The 24,973-nt window shown below is 37.1% G+C and overlaps 1 protein-coding gene across 2 annotated transcripts in view; it reads left to right on the top strand.

Annotated features, from left to right (window-relative positions):
* LOC113049730 (ABR activator of RhoGEF and GTPase) overlaps window positions 1-24,973 on the top strand; it is a 176,853-nt gene that overhangs the window by 4,945 nt on the left and 146,935 nt on the right. Inside the window, exon 1 of one of the 2 annotated variants that reach the window (XM_026212331.1) lies at window positions 24,408-24,771. The exons of the other annotated variant lie outside the window; for it this stretch is intronic. Coding sequence (XP_026068116.1) covers window positions 24,711-24,771 — 61 coding nt within the window. The 5' untranslated portion in view covers window positions 24,408-24,710. Of the gene's footprint in view, window positions 1-24,407; window positions 24,772-24,973 lie in introns of those variants that run through there. 2 annotated transcript variants of the gene reach the window in all.

Here is a 24,973-nt window from a genome sequence, read left to right as displayed (position 1 = left end):
CCGTACAAATGCCATACACTGCATTCAATTAATTTTGTGTTAGGCGATGGACATTGTCGGGAAACCAAATATTACATCGCCAATCTGGAGCCATCTCCATTCATATCATCAATCCGAATTTGTCAGTACCTCATAAATAGGACGAGGCAGTTTACTGTCTGGGATTTGTCATGTCGTGCAGCATCCAGTGTAGCATCACTTATTTTGTCACTCTGTGCTGCTCAGACAGTGTGTTTAACTTTGTTATTTAGGCTACTTTCTTGTTTAGCTGTATTATTTCTTTGATATTTATCTTAGTGTTTTTCAGACTGCGTATTCACTGACGGAAGTGCTAAAATAAACACGAGCTGACGAGTTGAATCAGGTGTGTTTGATGATGAGTGAGATAGTGCTGGTCTGCTCCAGGACAGTTTTGAAAACCATTTCAGAGACATGTTCTTCACACCGTAACTCTCCCAGACGTGGGAAAGTCAGTGAAAGTGGATTCATCATCAGACAACAATGCATGTTTCACACTGTCCACAACCCAAGATTTCCACTGCTGGCACCATTGAAACCGATTCTTGGCATTGACACGAGTCACCTAAGGTTTGGTTATAGCAGCCCGACCATGTATATTGACCCAGTGCAGCTTCCAACAAATAGTTTTGATGGAAACAGGAGAGCTGAGGTGCACATTTAATTCTGCAGTGAGTTAACCAGCTGTGGTTTCATGTGTTTTGGATCCAATCCAGGTTAGCACCTGGACATCCCTTTCAGACCGCTTCCTTATGCATCAACAGTTACACCTGTAGGATGTGGTTTGTGCTGATATCACCCTGGATACCGTAGCTCTCGATAAACCACAAAGACTTGCTGTCCTGTTCACAGATATGCCAGCAAGACGTGCACCAATAATTTGTCCACTTTTGAACTCTGATATGTCTCTCAATATGTTGTATGGATTGCAATATTTTATGTACAGCTGTGCTATTGCTCTGCTTATTCAACCTTCACACTCTGCTCTAACTGGTGCAATATGCAATCATTGAATACTAGACATCAGGCTGCACAAATATAGCCATGAAACCTCCAACATTATTTTGGCCAGTCTTTCAGTTTCATTGTCCAGCCTCTATATATATTTATATATATAAATAATAATTTGTTAGCCCAGAAAAAATCTGCCACCATCACAGCCCTAATTGAAATAAGTTCCAACAACCTTGTCAAACGTTTGTTTGCACTGCTGCCTGGGCAGGATGCAGCTGGATCAAACATGAAAATGACCAAAACATATGTGGTTAGGATGTTCACCGCACCTTCACAGTCTGTTAGATTTCTTCTGTGATGTTTCAGTTTCAAGATCTCACTAGATCCTCATCTGCAGGAAGACCGCTGCCTGCTTCACAAGTTTACACACGTATATAAGACAATGCCTAAACTATAAACAAAACAAACTTCTTTTAAAAAATTAACATACCTTCAAGTGAGAAAATAAGGAAAACATTAAATCTATAAGCAGCACTGAAAGGGCCCTCACACCTGGGCTCAACGCCACATTAGAAAACCAGTGAAAAGATGAGCAACATGCATTTAAAGTAGTTAATATAGGAGAAATATGTCAAAGTCATTTATATGTGCCAAACTTCCTGCTGCCAGCTGGTGGTGCTCTGACTAGAACTGAATTTTAGCATGTAGATGTCTTTAGGCCAGCACTTTTATCAAACATGAAGTTCGGTGCAAATTGAACATTTTTGAGTTAGTGTAATACCTGAAATATCCTGTCGTCAACAGCTGGCGCTATGGGCATAACTGAATATTGGCCTTTAGATGCCTTAGGGACAGGAATCTTACCAAACGTGAAATCTAGTGCAGATTGGACTTTACATGTATAAATTTGTGTATAACAAGTAATTTCCTGTTACCAGCAGGTGGCGCTATGCAAATAACAGAATTTTGGCCTTTAGATGTGTTCAGACCAGGACTCTTATCGAACGTGTGAAGTTTGGGGCAGATCAGACATTGAATATCTCAGCTAATTCTAGGGCTAGGTGATATGGGCAAAAAAATCATATCTCTGTATTTTTGGGCAGATTTGCGATATCCGATATATATCTGGATATTTTTGTATTTGTATAAAAAAAAATCTGTATTTAATAGCTATTTATTTAACTTACCACCCAGTGTTGTCCAACAAAACAATACATATTAAAGGCTATGAAAACAAATAAAGTTAATGTAACCATGTGCCTTAATATTACGTGCAAAAAAGGGTTAAAATCACATTTCATTCTAAAATTGTAACATTACAATCTGAAAACAAAAATAAGGCTTTTAAAGCAGAAGTTAATTTCACTAAACTGAAAAATGAAAATAATGTTCCTCTGGAGGATTACCATGTATGTGCTGAGAATCAGAACACAACAGGGTCATGGAAACTTTTAGTGCCAAAAACGGTCAAATGCACGCAAATATGTGTAAAAAATATGCAGTGTTTATTTATTATTCATGTAAACCCCTCGCCGGTTATGTAATAAATAAACGTAAAGAGTTGAGAATGCAAATACTTGTGAAACTGTAAATTGTATCTCTTAAAGTGACAGCAGGGCTAATATTCATGCTGCCAGCTGTGTGCTTTTTTGGGCTGGACAATATAGCAAAAAAAAAATTTTATCAACGATATCATGTTTCATATCATTTGGTTTCTATAATTATTGAACAAATTATTTTTTTTAACAAAGAGCAATATAATTTTTTTTTCATTTTTAAATGAACCCAATTTATTGAGGCAAACAACAAATATTTTTGTTTTGTTTTAACCGTCAAACAAAAAATTAAAATTAAACAAATATCTAATGTTTTATATGCAGATTAAAAAGGTCTTAAGGAAACTCTTGGCTTGTTTCCCGAGGCCCGAAATAAGCAAAATAATGCAGTGCATTAAATTGTCAATGCAAGGAAATAACTTATTAAAAACCTCCATTATATCTCAATTAACTTGTATAAATCAAATATAATATATATTTATATATATATTTGATATATATCACTAGTATATATATTTCCCATTTATATCCGTTGCACCAGCTCGGCGTAGTGCTACGTCTGAGACAAAAATGTATGCCTAGTCAGAGGTAGGTGTAAAGTAAAAAACATTAAATTAATTTTTAGGATTCACATCTGTTAGTTAATTCTTACCGCAGATGTGAACTGTAACATTTATGGTCTTTTCGGGCAGGATAAGAAATATCAATCGCGAAGCTCAGTGACTATAGCCTACCACACTGTAGATGGTAATTGAATACAAAATATATTTCTGTACAGTATGTAATAATTATGCAGTAAAATATTACATATGAACTGAGATTTTTAAATAAAACTGAACCATTTGACATCTTGCTTGGAAGGACAGTTTATTTGTAACATGCCTGCCATCCAATAATTGCAATAAGTTTTGTGCTTTTTCTTACTTTTAATCAGAAATAAATGATCAGCTTTCAAATTTTGCTTTCAAATATTTTCATGTTCGAGTCTCTATCACTATATATTTTCAAATGTATAAACTTAACAATTTTCCCTTGTGACTGCACTGATAGAGCAAGATCATTTATTTTATATACATGTTTCATATGAAAACTCAACTCCCCAAACTCAGGATCAAAGCCTGAGTTGACAAAGAAAGTTGAGGATCAGCATCATGGTACCAACAAAGAAATATCGTTGTATTGTTCTACAGCACACATTCTATCAGTCCTGGCACCTCTGTCATATACTGTACAACACCACACGCATTCACAGCAGTGTTTTCATTCGTGTGCTGGTCTGACCTGTGCTTTTTCTGAGCGGTGCATAAACTTGAAGCATGCTAAAGCCTGTCAAACAGCACCTGATTATTGAACTAAGCTATCTTTTGCGCTATTACTGTCAAAACTTTACATGTAGACTCAAGTTGGTTATGTCTAAAATGAAAGTAATCAGTTGAGAGAAAAATATATATATGCCTGTATATTAGATGCGTGCAGCTCTTAAAGGGACAGTAGGCCTATTAAACATGCAGCCTGCTGTCATTACTGTCAAGGGATAGATCATCATAAAATTTAATGTCTGACATTATTTACTGACTGTCTCGTTATCCCAAATATGTATTAATTTCTTTCTTGTGCTGAACACAAAAGAAGATATTTTGAAAAACGTGGGTAACCAAACAGTTGCTGGTCCACATTGAATTTAATGGAAGTCACTGTGGACCAGCAACTGTTTGGTTTTTCACGTTCCTCAAAATAGCATTTATGTTCAGAAGAAAGAAACCCATTCAGGTTTAAGACCACTTTTGAGTGAGAGAAAAATCTTCAAAGAGAAAAATCACTCACTGATCGTGATTGAAAAAAATGAATTCAGTTGCTTTAGGAATCAGTTTATATATAATGTTTTATTTGAATATTTGTTCATTCAATTTCTTGTTTGCTCCTGCTAAAAACACTTAAAAAATATAAGAACAAAACTGTTTATCTTCACCCTCTTTGGCCTAAATATCTGCTATTCTTTTTCTTTTTTGTTACCTTGAAAGGCGTTGTCTTTATAATAGGGAAATTAGTTTGGCTCTAATGCTCAGACAACCTGCAAAATAGTAAAACCAACATGACAAAGCATTGTGATAAAATCAAGAATCGTGATATAAAAAAAAAAAAATCATAATTGTGATATTATATTTTTTCCATATCGCGCACCCTAGTGTGTGGGGAGACTTTTGTACTGTATGGTGTATGTCAACTGGTTAGGATGGTCTGCAGTGTTTCTGCACATGCATCAGCAACACATTGCAATCTCTGCAACGGTGAACAAAGAAAACCATATCAAGTTCAAGATGCATCTCATTTCCTGCTGTGTCATGCCGATTTACCCCATAATTCATTCAGCACCATCGACACCTCAATGCCTTTAACGTGGTGTTAACAGGTTTGCAGTGTTATCCTCAGAGGCTCGTCCTCCTTAACCGCAGAGACAACATTGTCTGTTGTTCATTCGATACCTCTCAGATTTTGATAAGCATTCGGGAAACCCATTCTGCTGAAATCGGATTCTGATTTATTGATTTAGTGTTCTAGTATGAATTCTTTTCTATTCATTTTCATAATAAAGGATGTGAATATGATGTCATTCAAACAATAAAATAATTTTTCCGAAACCCAGTGAGCATTTAAAGACATTATAGATACACTCCTAACAAGAAGGATATTTCAAACAGTAGTCAGGAAAGTGTTGCTTTTTTGCCTGCATTATAAAGCAGCATTGGATATATTCAGAGGAGGCAATGCCTGAATCTGTTCTATTATTTTATTAGATGCCGTGAAGTAGGGATGCACAATATTGGGAAAAAATGACATTGCGATATTTTATTTTTCTGCGATATATGTTGCGATATGAAATCTAATCAAATTTTTTATTACAAACAAAAATGATGTGAGCAGATTTACATTCTCATTTTAAATGATTCAAACATCGACACCATCGTGTCAATTGATTAATATGCGCGAGGGAGAGAGAGCAAGACAGCGCTCGTGTTGTTTGAAGCGCTCTCTCTCTCTCGCGCGCTCTCTCTCGCGCTCTCCGCGAATCACATTCATCAAGGGCCAGGGAGCAGATGGCCCTTACAGTTAATGAATAACGGATCAACTACGACAGCCTACATCACAGATCCTGCGCTGTGACAACCGTGGATTCGTGCATCGCGATATCAATGCTTAAATGACACATCGTGCAGCCCTACCATGAAGTGTATAAAAATAGTTAAACCTAATCAAATTTGAAAAAAAAATTGTGTGTGTGCCATGTATGTTTGTGTATGTGATGTTTCACGTAATTAGCTAAGCAACATGCTAACGGTTTTGGTAAGGCAGCTTATTTAATAGATTTTTGTCATGTTGGTATCAGGTTGTTTTTGGTGACTAATTTGGTTTTCAATGGTAGTATTCTGGTGGAAGCTATATGTTTATGTGTACTCTTTGTTTTTGTTACCTGCTCCCAGATATCCATTTATTTGTCAGCAAAAGGCCATCAGATGATGTGTTTTGACCAACGCCACAGTCCCTTTTCTCTGTTAGATCTAGCAGGTAGCACCTCGCATTAAAAAAAAAAAACCTTACTCTCTTTCTACTGCATAGACCGCAAGTTCTATTAAAAGCCCTTTTGCCAGAGACAAATTACCCATTTAGCCTACCAAACTAACACTAACACATACCAAAATATTGTTTGTGCATTTATGCCATATTGCATGAATACAATTTTGTGTACATCTCATCTCAACTATATTATACATATATTAGTGTTATTATCAGCCATTGTCCACTCTACATATTAGCAGAATCAGTAAAGAAATATAGGTCAGGCACTATTTATCATGGTCAATTCTTGTAAGGTCAAGCTTGTCTGTCAAAATCAATCGGATTCTGACCATCCTGAAAATCATGATGAATGCACAAAACTTCTTCTCTGATCTATATAGCATGTTTGAAGTACACATGTTCAGTCTGTGTGCATGGACCTTGTCATGCAGCTTTATCGAGGAAAGGAAACATCTGCTGACAGCTTATTGGTCTTTCTTGTTTGCTTGATGATTTCCCGTCTGCTTTGCAAAGCGGATGTAATGAGAGTGAGGCTGGTCATACTCGTGTTGGATAATGATCACAATGATTTCTACAGCTGTGCTATGATGACCAAGTGACTTTGGAGCATGATTAGTGAGTGTTAGCAGCTGACTATTGCTTTTAGAAACATTCCTGTGGAGCATTTAGGCTGACATCACAACTAATGTCATCAGGCTAGACTGTCATCAGCCTGACATCTTTAGTAATTTAACAGGACTTTAATCCAGCTTCATTTGTACAGTAATGAATAGTCTTTGAAAAAACACAGACTTGCCCCTAAGTTGTAGATCTTTAGTCAGGGTAGAAGCTTAAACTTAAATTAAAATTTGAACATATGCTTCCGCTCTGGAATGGCCTTCCTTCTGTCATAACGACAGTTTGATGGTTTGGACAAAATATTCTAAGTTACGTCTCTTCTGCTGTTAGTTTGCTGCGAGAGAGAGATGAAGAAGAGAAATGCTAAAATAAAACCCAGCCTCTATGAAAATTTATCATGGATTTGCTACAAAAACTATGGTTGTGGTTTTTTTATGGTTTCAACACATGGTAATTAATATGCCAACAAATATTTTTACTACAATAAATCCATGGTTACTTTTTGCAAGGAAGGAACTATACAGGTTGTAAAGAACCCAATACAGGTTGAACCCAAAAAACACTCATCACTTTTTCTGTAATTTGTTATCTGAACTGCACTGCACCTCATTAATCCTGAATTTATGTAGTTACCTGCTTCTATATAAAAACATAATACATTTAATCACCCCTTTAAACACTTTCTAAAATCATTAGTAATTGAAATATTACACAGAACTGTCACAACTAAATTAAGAATTCATTAATTAGATGGACTTCATGCCTGCTTTAAGCAATACAGAGCAAATGATGATACCATAAAATGAGAAACCTTAAAGAACGATAGACCTGCTGTCATGCATGTGTTTGCCATAGCTTTTTTTTTATTAAAACACTATACACTGCAAAGTTTAACTTTAAATGACATCAATCAATATTCTAATATCAATTAATAATTTCCGAAATTCTTCTTGAGTGACCACATCTCTTAACCATCTGCATACCAGAGAAAGTGTCAAATATGCAGAGTCACCTGTTGACAAAATAACTTCATTGAGGATTTCCAGGGGAAGCTGCTGAAACTAAAACATACATGTATATATAAAAGATATTAAACATTATATAAACACTGACTACAGACAACCTTCCTTTAGACAAACTTTATAGATTGTTGTCACAATTGCATACTTATGCTTTTATAATACTACTAATAATATATTAATATATGGTACTGTGCAGAAGTATTAGGCATGTTAGTATTTTCAGATTGAACAAAATAGTTTTAAGCCACTTATTTATATTTATATCTTTTAGATATTTGTATATATTTGTATACATGATCCACATGGAGATCTTTTACATTGAATATAAATATTTCTGTCTTATGTTGTGAAAAAAATCCACATTAGATCGCAAACAGAAGTTATTTCAAACACTCGGCTGCTGTCTGAAAGTGAGTTAAGCTTAAATGTTTTTAAATGTCTTTGATGCTGATGTTAACTGATAGCTATATATGAAATGATCCACTGTGCTGACCAATATAGAACTTGTACATAATCTCTTCAGTTTCATATCTAAACAACTATGTAGCTGTAACAACTAGAAAAAAATTACCTCTGCATGTACACACATATGTAATTATAAGTTCTTCTTAAGGTATGTATGTGCACAAATAACCTGCTACTCTCCCTGAAGACATTGCCTTTTGAATGGTGAAGCTCCTTCCCTCAGTGGTTGAGTGCTAAAAGAACAAATGTCAAGAGGTGGGTATATTGATAGATATAGTACAGAGTAATGTTTCATGTAGGGATATTCAAACAGCTACATACATTTTCAGAGTGAAGAGAACAGCACACAACCACCTCCTGATCAGAGGCATTTTATCTTGAAAAAAAATTAAATACAATAATCATGCATGTCTGTTCAAATAACTTAAAAAAATGTAATGGCATACCTCTGTAAAATCAAATCTAAGAACCAAAGTCATGAAAAGACATGTACTGTTACAATCCACAAAGAACAATAAAATGAGCAAGTTATAACAATTATTAACAATAATTATTCAAATTTAACGTACCATGGATAAAATATTGAACATCGCATTTAATGTCAACATATAAGTTATGTACACAACCACTTCTACTCACCTCATACAATTAACGCATAGACAGTAAAAGAAATGGACACAGCGACCCCGTTGGATTCAACGGAGAAAAATGAAGTCAATTAGAAGCAAGCACTTCCTGGGGGTCGGGCGTATTGCGCAGACTCAAACTGAGCTTCATGACGTAAATGTCACGTGAGCAACCTGTACGTCTTCTAATCGCTGTGCCAAGAGAAATCTGAATCACCCACCCAGTCTTCCAGAGAAGGCGAGCGTGAACAGGAGCAAATTTTGGTAAGTATTGTGTTTAATTATCTCCCTTGGCTTTATGCCTCCACGTCCCCTTGATAGCCCCTTGAGAGCTTCTCCTCCTGTCTATATGGTAATTTCTCTACTGTGCGACAGAGTCACTGGTTATGACGCAATCGTTAGCCTATTTTTTACAAAAACTGCTTCTACGGGACCATAACGTAAGATACAAGGTAATAGAGCCTTTTATACATTTTCGTGTTTCTTTAGTGTAAATAATTAATGGAAAAATTGAGTCTTTAAACGCCTCAGATTTAAAGTTATTCGCTGTCAAAGTGATGCCAAAATGAATGGGAGTCAATGGAATGCTAACAGCAGATGGGTGTCCACTGGCCAATGGCGGTGCCCAGGGGTGCTTAAAAAAATATGAAACCCTGTCCCCATGAATTAACGTGGTATTGGTATTACTCTGCTGTTGCAGTTGCCACCGTTCTGTTTGTTTCAATGCAAACTGCCCCCTGCTGGCTCAGAGCAAAATTTCAAAGGCGGGGAAAACATGTCTGGTTTTGTGACAGAGTAAAGGAAATCTGCGTGCGAACGGAGAGATTCGCGCTCGCACATTATAATAACGTGCTCTCGCTGCTGCTTCTGCACCGCTTACACATACTGCAAACGGAGTACGTGTGAACCTGTATAATGTGTAATAAAAATATATTTCAACACCTGAGGCACCTCTACAATTAATGAGCTCTATGAACAATGCATGGCAAAAAAGAAAAAAGTCCCCTGACACTGGATCTGGATTTATTTATTTATATTTTTTGCCATAAGTCTATACATTTTGTCACACCTTTACTATAGTGATTATTTTGACTTATGTCTGTTCTAGAGATGTTACAACTTTTTGATAAAGCTCTAAGTGGTTTTCTTTTGGAAATATGTTATATGAAAAATCATCCTGAATGCATTTATGACTGTAAAGCATATCCATGTGTGTCAAAATTGTGATTAAAATCGAAATCTCAAAATATATCAAAGAAATTGTGATAGTTTTTTTTTTTTTTGTCCATATGGCACAGGCATAGTTCATTTAGTAAATACAGTTAACAATCTAGCTTCTGAGTACTAAGTTATTAACCCAACAATAGCAGGGTCAGTGAATTTTTTTTGCAGTGGGCCGCGCAAACATATGTGTTTGGTTGTGTGGGCCGCGAGGTGAAAAAGGTTGGGAACCACTTGCCTAGGAGAAACACTGATCACTATACTGAAATGAGGTCTGTAGGAATTTACGGTTCATGTGGACTTTAAATATGACACTATAGTGTTACCCTGACTAATGTCTGTTGTGTCATAATAAGAGCAGACATTTTTAGGCAGATTTCCTGTTGCCTCCCTTTTAAAGTAATTTTTATTTTATTGTAATCTTTTCTTTTAAATTCTCGTAAGCAAGTGTTCAGTGCTCATGACCTATAAGCATTGGTGCTAAAAGAACAATTTCCCATATTTCAAAATCTGACTAAAATTTTAAAATGCACAATATGTTTCAAAAAGTCACATGCAGCACCAAGCAGTTTGTAGTCAGGGTAAAAAAGAAATGACTCTTTTATGAATGAACTGATCAAAGTGGTATCAGAACTGGTCACAAGTTAGCTTTTGAATCAGTCTGACGAATCCTTTTCTGAATCAGTCCGAGCAGTTACTGAATCAACATGCTATTGGTCTTCTGACAAACTCACAGACTTCTTTCTAGTAACATATGGCAGTCATTTAGTCTGCACTGTAAAAGATGATTGTGATTTTAACAGTAAAGGAATGTAAAAATGCTACAGTAAAAACCTGTTAATTGGTTATCTATTCTAAATACTATATATGGTGAATAACAGTGATTACATTTAATCTTTTAACATTTAAAAATAAAATACTGATAAAATTTGAAAAAGTGAAAAATAAAAAGTCTTTGTATAATTTACAGTGAAAAAACGTAAATTTGCACCCCCAGAATTCCCTGCATGACTCTTCATATTTTATGATTTGTTGAAATAAATATGTTTCTTAGTTTTTTCTTATCAGTTGTGTACATTAGGGCTTTATTTTACATCTAATGTTGTTGAATGTTTTTTGCATTATTTTAGTATCATGTATTTTACCATGATGGTGTTTATTGTTTATGTGAATGACATTGTGCATTGTATATATATATAAATGTTTTTTTTTTTTTTTTTTTTTACAGTGTGCGAAACATTCTCGCATTCATCTCCCTTTGTTTTTGAGCACAACACCAACATCTCAAAATGTACCAAGTACCTAGTACACTACTTTTTTTCTTCTTTTATCCCTTACACTAAGATGTACATTGCATTATGGAATAAAAAATCTGCTGCTAGTTCACAACTAGTGTTGTCACGGTACCAAAATTTCAGTATTCGGTACCGATACCAGTGAAAATCCATGGTTCTCAGTACCAGTTTCGTTACCAAAGCAAAACACAAAAATATGCTAATTAAAAATAAAAACATTTTATCACTAAAAATAAAACCAATGCCATTCTTTATACTTATTTACAATTGTGTTTAAAGTTTTTCTACAAGTAATATAATTATGAAAAACAGTAAACAAGTTTCACCCAAATTAAATTTGTCTTTTAATTTATGAAATTTAAACACATTTGATTTTTTGGTAAATAAAGGGGATTTGCTATTAAAATTAATACATGAAAGAAATATTGTGATTTATTTCTTTAAAACAGTTCTGGTGATGTTGTTTATGTATTTATGTCCTCATTGAGATGGCAGATGCTGAAATTACTGCAAGCATCACGCGCTTCAGTCTATGTAGTGAACAAACCATTCATTCATTCACACAGAGACACACAGAACATGCAGGATTCATATTTCAACCAACTTTTGCGGCTTAACATTTACAGATACTGGTCCATATGGAGATTTAATTTGATTAATTCATGATAACTTTGACAAATTTCATGACTGTCCATATTAAAATGTAAGTTTAATTTTCATGACTGGATTTTGAGATTCTGTCCACGTTTTCTGCTTTGCGGCAATCGGAGCACTGTATGTGTCAAGAAGCGGGTTGACCGGGTCCTCTGTACAACCGGTACTTAAAGAAACCTGGTACCATCACACTTTCATTTTTTTAGTACCGACTTGGTACCGAAGTACCGGGTCTTTTGACAACACTATTCACAACTTTAAATAATTTCTGACTGGCTGTTTGTGACAAAAGATTTTTGGTAATGAATTATAAAATGCATCAATGGTGGACGGGGGGGCTCCCCGCCACAGGATTCTGTAGAAAACAGTAGGAGGCAGAAACCTCCTGCAATGGGAATATTTTCAACTAATTCATTACAAAACCCCATTATAAAACCATGGAAGACCCCTTGTCAAACCGTTTCACTGAAACACACTGCTGTGCCAGAAACCACAGAGAATGTGGACTTGTGGGAAGCAGGTTAGTTTTATGATATTTCCCTCCTCCTCCTCCTCCTCGGTCTGTCTGACTCTCTCTGTTTCTCAGCGTACTCATCTCACATGTCTGACACAGTAACACTGTAATTCAAAACCTAACATCTAAAATACTGAACCATGTGGCTCAGCAAGTGTGCTATTTCTCATTTACATCCATCCTGCACATAAATGCTTACATTATGCATTTTTTTGTATCTTGCTTGGTCAATTTTTCACTTTTCACCTTTTTTCTTCTTTCATTTGTGTGTGTGTGTGTTAATATAAGTGCATCCCTGTCTTTTCAGAGCGTTCTTCTCTTCATTATTCTCACTTCTGTATCAGACTTGGTGAAATAGAGAAGTGCTGGACATTTTTGCGAGGCTTGCATTCTGTGTTTTGAAGTTAACAGATGAATTTGTCAATTCAAGTCTTCCTATGACTTTGGTGTTAGTCTATCAGAGCAGAAGTATGATAGTTCACCCTAAAATTAAAATTCTGTCATCATTTACTCACTTTCATGTCATTTCAAACCTGTATAAAACATGAAAGAAGATATTTCAAAGATATTCACATATTTTTCAGTTTATAGGTTTTTCCAGAAGAGTTCATTCAGAGATTGATTTGCGCTCAATAACAAGCAAAATCATTGAATTTTGTTGGATATTCTTTTACTTTTGATTCTGAATTGAGTCTTTCATAGCTCTCTTTTTTTCTCTTCAGTGGAATTAAACTGTCAATGTGGTGTGCAGGGTTAGTAAGACCAGGAGATGATGCACTTACAGTAGCAGTGCATTTTGGGAGTTTACTCACCCTGGGCTTTCTAAACTCTGTCATTCATGGATGATTCCGTCACTTTTCTCCCTCGTTCTCAGGTACACGAACGCACACAAACATATTGGGTATGAAGTGTGGTTAGCATTTCCCTTTGAGAGGGTTCTCAAGCTATTAATTTTTTTTTCTAGTTTCATCTCGTGTGTAAACTTTTTGAAACCAAGGCTACTGTCACATTTGTACTATTACAGCTTCTGCGATTACCATTGCAACTCGATTTCTGTACTCAGTGCAGTGCAGACACAAGTAAGAGATTCATTGTGCAGTGTAGGCAGCATAAATGTATTATAACTTGACTGTTTTGCTAAAGAATCCAAATGAACCGAACAAACAAATAATGCTCTACATGAGTCATTCACGGTTTAACACAAACAGACAGTTTCCTAAATGGTGTAGGATGCTTTTGAAGGTAATGTTATTTTTAGTCTGTTAACCTCTCAGTGGGTGGGTTAAAGAATTGACTTGGACTTCTTTTTTAAAAATTAGCATCTTGAGTGTTGCATTTTCAAGTGTCAAGTTAACTTCTGAAATCACTGTTTCTGTGGGCCGCAATACATAAGCCGTCTGGTATATTGGAACGGTCAAAGGTGGGCCATAACCCCTTTCCAATCCTGGTAAATTGCCGTAAAGTTACCAGTATGACACAAATGTGCAGTAAATGTTTTTTACTGGTAAAAGACCATTCAAACATCAGCACCAAAATGCAGATCAATTCTGTGATGTCAGTCATCAGAAGCAATCTTTAAAAGCTGCATCGTTCGCCCGCACGAGCAGAAGTGCTGTAGTTTCTGTCAATTTGACAACATTTAAAGGGCTGAGTGACCGGCATAAGGGATGGTCAGGCTGGGTCTTGAGTGCGACGCGTTGGAAAAGCTGTGGGAGGAGGTGCAATGGTCAAATATGTCTATCTAGCGCAGATTCATTCTTTAAGGCATTCTACATGCTCATACTGGTAATCTCAATCTGCGTTCGTTCACACAGAGCACAATACTGGTAATATTACAGCTTCTCATACCAGGAAATGACCAGAACACATTTACTGGTTTTGGTTTGTTCACACATAATCTCTTAACAGTAACTTTCCAGTAAAGACTGTATGTGTGAAAGTGTGTGGAACAGAAATTCTAAAGGACCTTATACACAATTAGATGTTTTTATGCAAGATACACGTATTCAGACATTTTTAGCAGCAAGAACCCATTTTATGTTCATTTTTAGGTTACTCACAGATCTAATGATGTTGCACAGTGCCCCTGCAGAGGGTAGACTCTCTAAACAGGAAGAGGGAGGTGTGTGTGTTTGTGGAGAACACTGTTTACAGTGTCTGCTGGCAGAGCCCACCATCATTTCCGCTTGGTTTAGAAAACCACTAAAACGATTAAAATAACAGAAAATAGAAAACCCTGCCTTGATTCTGTGAACTCTTTAATCAGATTAGAAATATCATATTTTATCAAACACCGGAGGTGATGTGGGCTAAGTGTGTGAGTGAGTGGAATGCTGTTACAGTATGCTAGTTTTGTGCTCATAAAGCTCAATTAGAGCAACCCTCTACATTACGACTAAATCTTCACTCTGGGCTACTAAATGGTCTAATATTGGCCAATGGCTAATAAATTCTCAGATTTTACTCGCCAGTGTGCGAGTTGGAGGCTAAATAAAAGTTTAGCGCAGATATATTTTTACTCGCCAAGTAAAAATTATTCAGAGTTTCACTCTCCATCAGTGATCTGTGATTTTTCTGTTCCTCTGAATGGATGCCGGAGCGCACCTGTTTTTGTGTATTTGACATATCGTAAACTCTATTGTGAAGGCGCACACTTCGCCGTCGCTTTGTCTCTCACACACACACGCAGAGAGAGAGAGAGAGAGAGAGAGAGAGAGAGAAAGAGAGAGAGAATTGACGCGCTACATTTAAACAATATTCTTTGTTGTATTTTCTAGTGATGGGAAGTTCGATTGTTTTCCGCAACCGGTTCTTTCAGACAGTTCAATTCAATAAACCGGTTGAAAAAAACGGTTCACCGGTTCTTTTACGCTTGACGCAATGACGTCATTGGCGATGACGTAATGGCGTCAAGTCTATCAAACATTCAAATATATAAAGTCAGACGCGCTATGAGTCAATTGGCTTCAGGCTGAATCACGCATTCGCAGTTTCATCAGCTCCTCTGTTCTCGAATCGGACGCGTCCGAAAGAAATGGATTTCGGTTCAGTGTACTGGTGATCCGAAAACCGATGCAACAGGTTCTTGACTCGAGAACGAGAATCAGCTCATCGGTTCTCAAATCCGTAGGCAGTAAAAGAAATGGACACAGCGACCCCATTGGAACTCAATTGAGACAAGTGAAGCCCATTTTTACCTATTTTTAGCACTTCCGTTTCTGACGCGCAGACTCAAACGAAGCTTGACGAAGTCAAGCAACCTGTCTGACATTTGTAAATCTTCTAGTAGCTATGCGTGCAAACTGCCATCATTAATCTTGCAGAGACGGCGAGCTTGAGCGGGGAGTTCTTTGGCGTGAGTGAGCAGGAGTAAGTATTCTGATTAATTATTTTGTATAGTATTTTAAAATGTAACGCCAGTACGCCATATTAAGTTAATTGCCAGCGAGCTTCTCCTTCTGTCTGTACTGTAATGCGACAGAGAGTCGAGTGGTTATGATGCAATCGTTAGCCTATTTTTACAAAAACTGTTTCTACGGGGCCATAATGTAACATAGAAGGTAATGGAGCCCTTTATACATTGTCGTGTATCTTTAGAAAGAAATAATGGACAACTGGAGTCTTTAAACGCCTCAGATGTAAAGTTATTCGCTGTCAAAGTGACGCCAAAATGAATGGGAGGTCAAGGGGATGCTAACGCAAGTGAAGTTCTGCTACAAGATGGCGACACCCGGCCGACTTCAACTTCCGGTCGACTTCCTTGCCGCCTGCTCAAATCGGACGCATCCGACAGAAACGATTCAGCAGTGGGCGTGTTCATTCATTATCTGGCTCGACTCGGTGTTCATCTTCAGTTTGGTCTTCACAGCAGTTCAGTCAGTGTACTGTTTGAGTAAATGAATTACTCTGGGATATTGGTTTATTTTGACTCCGAGGGAGTGTCAGCAACATTAAAAAAGTTAACAGCTTAAGTAATTTGTGGATTAATGCGTATTGGAGACGCGAACCATTTCAAACGATTCAGTTCGATTTGGTGAACTGGATCAACCGGTTCACTAAAAAGAACCGGTTAAATTGAATGATTCGTCCGTGAATCGGACATCACTAGTATTTTCCTGTCAAAATAACGGTGCTCCTTTGGAATTCTTCAGCTTTTAAGAACTGTCAGATTTTCCGGTAGTGGGCGGACCTAAAGCACCAACGACATCTTATTGGCTGGCACTCACCTATTATCCTCCCTGTATTGATTTCAGCAAATCAGTTTGAGCGAACGCACACAACTGGATTAATATTCATGAATCCAGTAACTTTAGATCATTAATCCTTAGTGCGTTTTATATTGTTCTTATTAGTAGAAAACATATCATTATTATCCAGGGTTTCCCATACATTCATTAATTTGTGGCGGCCCACCATATTATCAGCGCTGACCGCCACCGATTGATTCAGATTTTTTAACTATGTAATATGGGTACAATTGTATTTTATTGTAGAGCTGCGCGCTGCTTGCTCCCTCCCTCTCACAAACTGACAACAGAGGCACGCACGACTAGCCCCTCCCCTTCGAACACGATCTGAATCAAAACATGAGCATGCGTTAGTTAGAGGATGGATTGTTGCTGGTGCTTAATGCTTATTCCCCCAGCGAAGATTCCAGAATCAATCCGGAGTTGAATGGTTAGTAATGAACACTGTTGCTCAACATAACTCTGAGAAGTTAGTCTATGTTAAGCGCTGTTGCGTTTCCATTACAGATTCGCTCAAAACTTTTGTGTTTTTTTTTTCTAAATATCGACAAACAACTATTGCGAAATGACGGCGTTTCCATTAACCGATGTTATGCGACTAAAACGTCATTTTTTTTCTCTCTCGCGATCAGTCATTCCAAAAATCATGGGAACGGACGTTGGTAGGTTTATATATATCACAGCCACCAGACTAGACATTATATTATTATTATCTCCAGGTTCAGGTTGGTGTGTGTTGGTTTTTGTCCACCTCAATCTCCAGGTTTTTGTGTGTGTGTGTGTGTGTGTGTGTGTGTGTGTCAGAGTCTGTGTGTGTCCACCTCCAGGTCCAGTTTGGTGTGTGTGTGAGCCTGTGTGTGTCTGAGTCTGTGTGTGTGAGTGTGTGTGTGTGTGAGTCTTTTTGAATGTTTGAGTGTGTGAGCCTGTGTTTGAGTGTGTCAGTAAGTTAGTGAGTTTGAGTGTATGTGTGTGTCCATCTCCAGGTCCAGGTTTGTGTGTGTGTGTGTGTGTGTGTGTGAACAAAATGTGCAACAAGAAGTCTGTGGAGCAGTCATAGCATAGAAAGTGTAGCAATGGCATAGCAATGTAGCCATGGCAATGTCTTTAAAGGGATAGTTCACCCAAAAATGAAAATTCTATCATCGTTTACTCACCCTCAAGTTGTTACAAACCTGTATGAGTTTCTTTGTTCTGCTGAACACAAAGGAAGATGTTTGGAAGAATGTTTGTAACCAAACAGATCTCGGTCCCCAATGACTACCATAGTATAAATTTTTTCCTACTATGGCAGTCAATGGGGACCGAGATCTGTTTGATTCTGTCATTCTTCCATATATCTTCCTTTATATATTAAACCTATATATATATATATATATATATAAATAATCTTTTTTTAAATTTTTTTTATTTGTGTTACATTTTTTTGATGAACGTTTAATCTTAGGTTTTATGTGCAGGATATTCTCTATTAGGGATGGCACTTTATGAATGTATTTAAATGTGAAATTTTTAATGTCTATTAACTGTTTTACGAAAGCAGTGGTGCACTTAAGGTCATGTTGTTTTTAAATATATTCATGGCTAAAGAAGCATCTGCTTACAACAGCATTTAGCTTTGACTATTTTTTTTAACACTGTACATCTTTGAGTGCATTTTTGATATAGAAACAGAGCCACAGTGTTAGGGGATTCAAACTACTATTGGCTTGCTTACAGACGGATAGAGAGGTAAGCATTTTAACCACACACACAAAAAAATATATATATTACTACTGCTATTACAACTATTACTGCTGACGGCATCACTAGATGGCAGCAGAGTGTTTGTGTGGTCAGTGTGCTCAGCAGGCTTTGAGTGCGCATGTGTATAAATGAATGGATTTTAGTTTCTCAGAGAGCAGTGTTTGCACCAGGCATGATATGATTGTTATTTTGATATGGAGAGCTATGCTAGCTACCTCGCATTCTCTATTTCCCTCTTAATCAGAGTTAATTTATTCCTAACTAAAATGTACATTTTGTAGTGTAAATTTCAGACACAGAGTGAGTATGGTCATCTATGCACAGCTCAATAGCCATCTATTGCCCTTAAGTAAACCTCTCACACACTGTTAAATAATAAAAAATAAAAATACCAGGTATATAATTCACACCACTGATATTCATATTTGATCAGTACACTTTCAGATGCTCTGTGCATGAAAACAAAGCATATATCCGACCACCATACCCACCAGCCAATCAGAGAGCAATGCTGTGACCTCAATAGATCAAAGTGATTTTGGTTGGTACAGAATCTGTGGTTGCAGATCCACTCAGAAGGGCGTGAGTCTTTGTCTCATTCTTCTGAATGAAAAGCCCTCCCAGACTGATCGGGGAACAGCTCTCTTGTCCCACCTGCAGACTGAAGCTTGTAAACACAGCAAATTCACTGTTAAATAAATGAAGCCCAGTACTTATTGTCCAAGCATGTCCAGACTCCAGAATGTGTATAATGATGACAAGGGTACTACAACATTAAACACTTCATGTGTCCCCGTAAAACAAAAGGTGCAAGAAACATACAAAACATCCCAAAAAAAGTTTAATGAAATTCAAAAAATGCCAGTAATGCCAATTTTCTGTTAGGGGTAGGTTTAGGTGTAGGGTGATAGAAAATACAGTTTGTACAGTATAAAAATTATTACGCCCTTGGAGAGTCCCCATAAACTACAAATGCAACTATGAATGTGTGTGTATGTGTATGTGTCTTTGTTACGCTTTGAGTTTTTGTGTTGTTTTGTTTGTTTTATGTTGTTTTTATTTTGTATTTTTTGTTATCTTTTTGTTTAGTTGTATAAAATCTTTAGCAGTATAGTCAATTAAACAGGCACATTTGTTTTGTTCTGATTTTTATTGTTTATAAGTTGTTTTTTTCTTTAAGTAAATGCTTTATTTGTATAGAAGTTTATTTGTATAGCGTTTTTGCATTGTTTTGTTGTATGTTTTTTTTTTTTTTTTTTGTGGTAATTTATTTATTATTGTGTTATTTGTATAGAATCTTAGCAGGATAGTCCATCAAACACTCATGCTTTGAGAGAGAGGGGTGAGAGGGTTAATTGCTTAACAGGGCTGGTGATTTGAGGAAGATAGCGGTGAAGAGAACACACAGAGGGACAGAAGCAGAGTGGATGATGGGATAGAAAAGCTCAACTTGTGTGTGGTTCGGGACTGATTATAGTGTTTGCAAGTGCATTACTTGACCTGTCAGTTTTAATTAATGTGATTGACTCAGTAGCCACCCTCTGCCTGCATGCCGTCTCTTGCTTTCTCTCTGTTTTATCTTTCCTCCCAGCAGTCATATGCCCATGCTGCTGCTGCCAGAAAGCAGAGGGTCTATAGCATCAGTCATAGGCTCCGCTGTGGGACTTGTCTTCAGCTCAGCTCAGAGAGAAGAGGAGATGAGGTGGATGAAGGGTGAAGGAATAGATGGAAAACTAAGAGATACAATCAGAATTAGAATCTGAATGAGATTATTTCCAAGTGTGTTTAAAAACAAGGAATTTGTCTTGATGACAGAAAAAGCTTGCAGCGCACAAAACAACAACAGGATACAAATAGTAATTTTTTTTTATATATATATATATATATATATATATATATATGTATGTGTGTGTGTATATATATATATATATATATATATATATATATATGATATCAGTGTTTTCCTGTATTTTTATTAAATAAGTGCTGTGCAGCCTTGGTGAGCATAAGTGACTATAAATAAAGCAGTACATAAATTATAATTATCCCCAAAAATATAGACAACTTTAAAAAGTGCACAACACCATTTTGTTGGAAAAGCTCTATGGGTTTCCCATCAGTCAGTGGGGCAGAGGGCGACACTCTGTATGTTCTTGAGCAATGAGATCCAGCTCCATTTAGTTCTAATGACAGCGGTCTCAGAGCATGTTAATGGCTTTCTGACCGCTCAACGGGATCAAGCATCAATTTTTTATTGGCCATTTGCGATTCAACAGGAAGAGAACAAATGTGGTGTGTGTGTTTGTGTGTGTGTGTGTGTGTCATGTGCTATGTTTGTTTGTTATGGTCTACTGTCTACTATGAAGTGGGTTCTTTTGTTTTGGTTTTCCACAGGACTGTTACCACCACAGTGTGTCCCCCCCTCAGTATTTAGGTCAGTAGGTGATCATTTAGTTAGTTTTCCATTGACTGTTCTGCTACCCCTGATATTGGAACCATATCAGTTATTGGACAGTCTTAGTGAGGTTTTGGTATTGGCCAGTATTGGATATTTATTTTTACGCATGTTCATTTCTGCTATGTTTTACCATTACTGTCATAGTGCTAAATTTAAGTTAATCTTTATGAACATGAATAATTTAATAACAGAACAACACAGTTAATTAATTAATTATCAATTAATTAATCAAATGTATTTAATAATCACAAACATTTAAAGGATTAGTCCACTTCCAGAATAAAAATTCCCTGATAATTTACTCATCCCCATGTCATCAAAGATGTTCATGTCTTTCTTTCTTCAGTTGCAAAGAAATTAAGGCTTTTGTGGAAAAGATTTTTCTCCATTATAATGGACTTCAATATATATATATATATATATATTTTTACTTTATACAGATATATAGACTCTATATGCTATATACTTCTATTCTTATGTATATTTGTGTTAAATGTTTATTTAAATGTTTCAGTGCTTTGGAAATGTAAAGATAACTTTTTTACCATGCCAATAAAGATACTTGAATCTTGAATCTATCTCTCTCTCTCTCTCTCTCTATATATATATATTATATAGATTTTTTTTTGTTATGTTTGCTTGAGTCTGTCTGCGTAATGTAATGTTATTCTTCTTTTGTGCCCAGTTTGTGTAGCACATCACTCACACAAGCCCCCGTTGTGTTGGTGTCCTTTTGGCCTTCATCCAGAAACAAAGGGCTGTGTGTATATGTGTGTGTGTTATGCCTGATCTATATTTGATAAACTGCTACTTATCTCTGCCACGAGTAGCGCTACACACACATATGTAAGAACTTGTTTCTGTGTGTGTGTTTGACCTATATTATTCTGCTCTTTGTTTTAACGCTCTGTCACTTTGAATAGTCTCATGCATAGACACAACTGGATTGTGCAGAGATTGCTTTGTGCTAGCATAGAGTGCACACGTTTACATGCGCCCACACACACACACACACACACACACTTGGCAAGAGACAGTGCTTTAATTTGGGGTCTTTGGGGGCCTTTCTAACAGTCTGACTTCAGAAGACCTCTGATGAGACATTAGCGTATGTGTTTGTGCACATATATAGATCTTAAGTGTTTAAGTGGATACTCTGAGGTGCCTAGCTTATGTATGAATCTGTAATGAGCAAGTATACTGTACGTGTGTGTGTGTGGATGGTATTCTTTGTGTTGGGTTTAGTGCCGGCAGCTTGCTGTGAGAGGTTGGGGGAATCCTCACAGAGCCTTTGTGTCCTAATTGAAGTTGTTCAGTCTGGCTTATCACAACCCATGCCCTGTGTGGATATGTGGGGGTGGGGTTTGGGGGAAGAGGGCTGTCTATTTAGGGGTTTGTAATGGGGGTTTCTTGTTGCCCAAGGCATGATGCATGAAGTTCATTCTCTCCCTCTCTCTCTCAGTTAATTGGCATCTTTATCAGTGGAATGAAGGGAGAGCTTGTAAACATTGATTTCATTGTTGTAGACATGATCGGGTGAGATGTGGCTTGTAAAGTAAGCGGTCCTTTGTATTTCAGTGAGATTCATTAAGGCATCCTAATGAAAGAGCATGAGACTGTGTATTGAGATGAGCTGTATTTGTTTGGTATATCGTTTTAATTAGAGGTACTCAGATAATAGTAGTAGGATTATTATTTTTAAATCTCAAGTTCAAGTTAAGCTTTATTGTCATTCCGCTACATGTGTGGACATACAGTGGAATGAAATGTTGTGTCTCACAGGACCACGGTGCTACATAAATTAATTATTTCTTTCTTTCTTTCTGTCTTTCTTTCTTTCTTTCTTCCACAATGAAACATATGGTTTTTGATATGGAAAAAAATAACATTTATGTGGATAACTGGAAGTTATATTATGAACTTATTTAAACAACTTAAATCACATCATCATAACTAGTTTCAGTTGAAGTTATTACTAAAGTACACTAGTGCAGTTATACTCTGTGCACTATGTCATGATGGATTAATGCTGTGTGACATGGCAGTAAAACATACATGCCTCACCACATGATTGTCACAACACATTATATTACATGCTGTTGAACTTATTTTGATATTAAGCCTGAAATGTATACAAAGATAGTTAAGTTTTGAAACTGAAATACTTCTATAAATGCATTATTCAACCAATAATAGACCATTTCTCCTTTTGATCCATGTACTGTATGAGACCCTGGACACATGGGAAGCACATTCATATGGATGTATCTGGTATGTAGAGAGTGTCAGTGTGAGATGGGTGTCCTTGTGCGTATCTCACACAGCATGAGCTCAACATAAGCATCATCAGCCTCTCCAGGAGCAGTGAGAATGAGATGATGAGCTGCCACAGGAACCCACAGAGAGAGATTTGACACGGCCCATCTGCTTCAGACCCTACACACTCCTCAGTGGATTCTTCCCTCTCTCCTTCCATCTATTTGCATCGCTCATTCTTTCATGTCTCTGAACCAGCCCCCTGCTGCGTGTGTTTCTCCATCCATCCATCTCCTCTCCTCCAGTTTAGTGTTTTCGTTCCTCTCCTGAGGTTAGTGGTTCTGGTTTAGCTTTCCTGCCCTCTTCAAAATGTGTGAACACACACTGAGCAATATATTCAATACTTAGCATATATTTGCAGTGATAAGTAAGCACCATTATAAATATTTCATTATAAAACAGGTTCTTGATTCTGATTGGTCGAGCCACGTTCGAAGCTGTTGTTTACTTCTGTGTGTTGCTCGGCAACCACTTTGTTGGAACCTCAACTGTTTCTGAGGAACTTCATTGTTTGGTAGAAGAATACTGTTTTTATTAACGTCATCACACTTTTATTTATGGTTTTATTCTGTGAAACCTTACTACTTGTGGAATAACCGTGTTATAAAAGCAGTAAGCCCCATGAAGCCGTGGTTTACAGTGACTTTATAACAGCTAAGGGGGTTTTAGGCACTCCACGAGTTATAAATTCAATTTAAACCACGGCTTTTTTGGGGCTTAATACTTTATTTGATCACATTTAAACAGATGTTTTTGAATCCCTTTTACTTAACTGTGATGAGAAACATGTAATGATGTATGAAGCGACATAGAAATGTGACTTTTTTGCCCACAAACTTTCAATGAAAATTTGTCCCACACCTTAAGCAGGGTTTTTTACACAGCTTTGTTAAAAAAAAAATATCATCCACCAAGTGAAAATCGAAATCACCAAAAGTCAGGCAATATTATTAAGCAGTTGTTCCAATCCCTAATCCTAAGCATAAACAATAGTAATTGTGTACTTGCCTTAGCGAGCGTCACTAATTAGAGATAAGAGTGAATGATAAAGAAAGAGGATGAAAGATAACAGGAAAGAGGCAGTGGATCAAAAAAAAGAGGATTGAGTGAGTGAGTGAGCGAGCGAGAGAGAGAGAGAGAGAGCGGAGGAGGAGTGCCTCCCTTCCAATAGCAACCGTTGGCAGCGAGCGGCTCCGGTCTGATGTCTTACATGTGAGGAGCTGTAGTACAAACCATCTCACACACACTGACTCGTGGATCGCTCCTCAGCAATACACAGCAGCTTCATATTTCAAACTCAGATATGTCCGGCTCTCTCCGTAATCACTAAGGAGATCAGGCGAGTGAAGGTGAGCGAGAGAGTGTGTGAAGAGAGCAGGGGAGCATTTGGAGGAGACGCAGCGCTGGAGGAGACGGCAGACGGGGGGATGGAGCACCTGAGCACTCGCGAGCTGCCCAGGCTCTCCTGGATAGACACCCTTTACAGCAGTATGTACTGAAGCCTCTGTCCTCAACGTGTGTGCGTGAGTGAGAGCGAGAGTGAAAGAGAGAGTGTTTTGCTGAATTTGCTTATGCTCATATTGTTATCTTCAGCTGTTTTTGAATTAGGCATGTCGTGTTTTGTTGTTTAGTAACTGTTTGATCTGTGTGATCAGGCCAAATACAATATTGAAGTAAAAGTATTGTTAAA

This window comes from Carassius auratus, chromosome 30 (genome assembly GCF_003368295.1).
Source record: "Carassius auratus strain Wakin chromosome 30, ASM336829v1, whole genome shotgun sequence".
Taxonomy (NCBI): Eukaryota; Metazoa; Chordata; class Actinopteri; order Cypriniformes; family Cyprinidae; genus Carassius; species Carassius auratus.
This window is presented reverse-complemented; position numbering and strand designations above follow the sequence as displayed.